The sequence below is a fragment of the Limulus polyphemus genome, unplaced genomic scaffold, assembly GCF_000517525.1.
Source record: "Limulus polyphemus unplaced genomic scaffold, Limulus_polyphemus-2.1.2 Scaffold5920, whole genome shotgun sequence".
Classification (NCBI taxonomy): Eukaryota; Metazoa; Arthropoda; class Merostomata; order Xiphosura; family Limulidae; genus Limulus; species Limulus polyphemus.
This window is the reverse complement of record NW_013671530.1, coordinates 12699-13972: the sequence shown is the minus strand read 5'-3', so window position 1 is coordinate 13972 and position 1274 is coordinate 12699. Positions and strand designations below refer to the sequence as shown.

Sequence of the window (1274 nt, the reverse complement as noted above, 5' to 3'; positions counted from 1 at the left end):
AGTTTATTCTTAATCACTGTTATAATTTTTAGATAAAATTAATCCTTATATCAACAAATTTTCCTCGTAAATCATCTTCTCCTGTTCATCTGGAACGTTAAGTTTTCGTTACTTATATGTCATAAATTTGCATTTGTATTAATTAAATACTTACTCAGTCACACAGCGTATAGGTATATTATCTGAAATTAAATAAATAAAAACTGAATAATTAATTAATATTGACGCATTACGATCACTAATAAATTAAGTATTATTTTTTTTTAGTATTTTCTCTTAAATAATTAATCCAATGTTACAGATTCCCCTAACATGCGAGTTTCTCTTATGTCCGTATTTAGTGACATTCGACACAATGAGTAAACAAACAAACAACTTACCCTCAGAAATACTGAAATATTCGTCGGTTTCTTTGTAGTATATAATTAACCTTCTCTTCCCTCCCCCTAAGACTTCTGTCTTGCCTCTGCTATTAAAGATGTCGTACCGTTCTTCAGCAAAATAACTTGTTTGCTGAATAGAAAAAGATTAAACAGAAATATTATAAACTTGCTAACGTTTCAACAAAGATATTATGTACCTGGATTATTATTTTTATTCAAAAACAATTATATGTGACTTATATTAAATTTTGGCTTCGATAAATCACTAGTTCTTATTCATTAATTAAGGCTTAAGATTTCACCGTAAAGAGTTTACTAGATTCTGATTTTAAAAGACCAGAAGTCATTCCACTTCCATAGTTAATCCTCCTGTTTTGTAATTTGAATAATATATAATTCATAATGTCCTATTGCCACGTCTGATATCCAGAACTTAGTAACGTTTTTCTCTATTGCCACGTCTGATATCTAGAACTAAGTAAAGTTTTGTCTATTGCCACGTCTGATATCCGGAACTAAGTAAAGTTTTCTCTATTGCCACGTCTGATATCCAGAACTAAGTAACGTTTTGTCTATTGCCACGTCTGATATCCAGAACTAATAAAGTTTTGTCTATTGCCACGTCTGACATCCAGCACTAAGTAACGTTTTGTCTATTGCCACGTCTGATATCCAGAACTTAGTAAAGTTTTGTCTATTGCCACGTCTGATATCCAGAACTTAGTAAAGTTTTTGTCTGTTGCCACGTCTGATATCCAGAACTTAGTAAAGTTTTTGTCTATTGCCACGTCTGATATCCAGAACTTAGTAAAGTTTTTGTCTGTTGCCACGTCTGATATCCAGAACTTAGTAAAGTTTGTGGCAATAGACAAAAACTTTACTTTACTTAAC

General features: G+C 31.2%; 1 protein-coding gene across 1 annotated transcript in view; it reads right to left on the bottom strand.

The window, feature by feature from the left end:
* LOC106473142 overlaps positions 1-1274 on the bottom strand; it is a 26979-nt gene that overhangs the window by 17547 nt on the left and 8158 nt on the right. The window contains exon 4 of the mRNA XM_013933822.2: positions 381-513. Within this exon, the coding sequence (XP_013789276.1) occupies positions 381-513 (133 nt within the window). The remainder of the gene's footprint in view (positions 1-380; positions 514-1274) is intronic.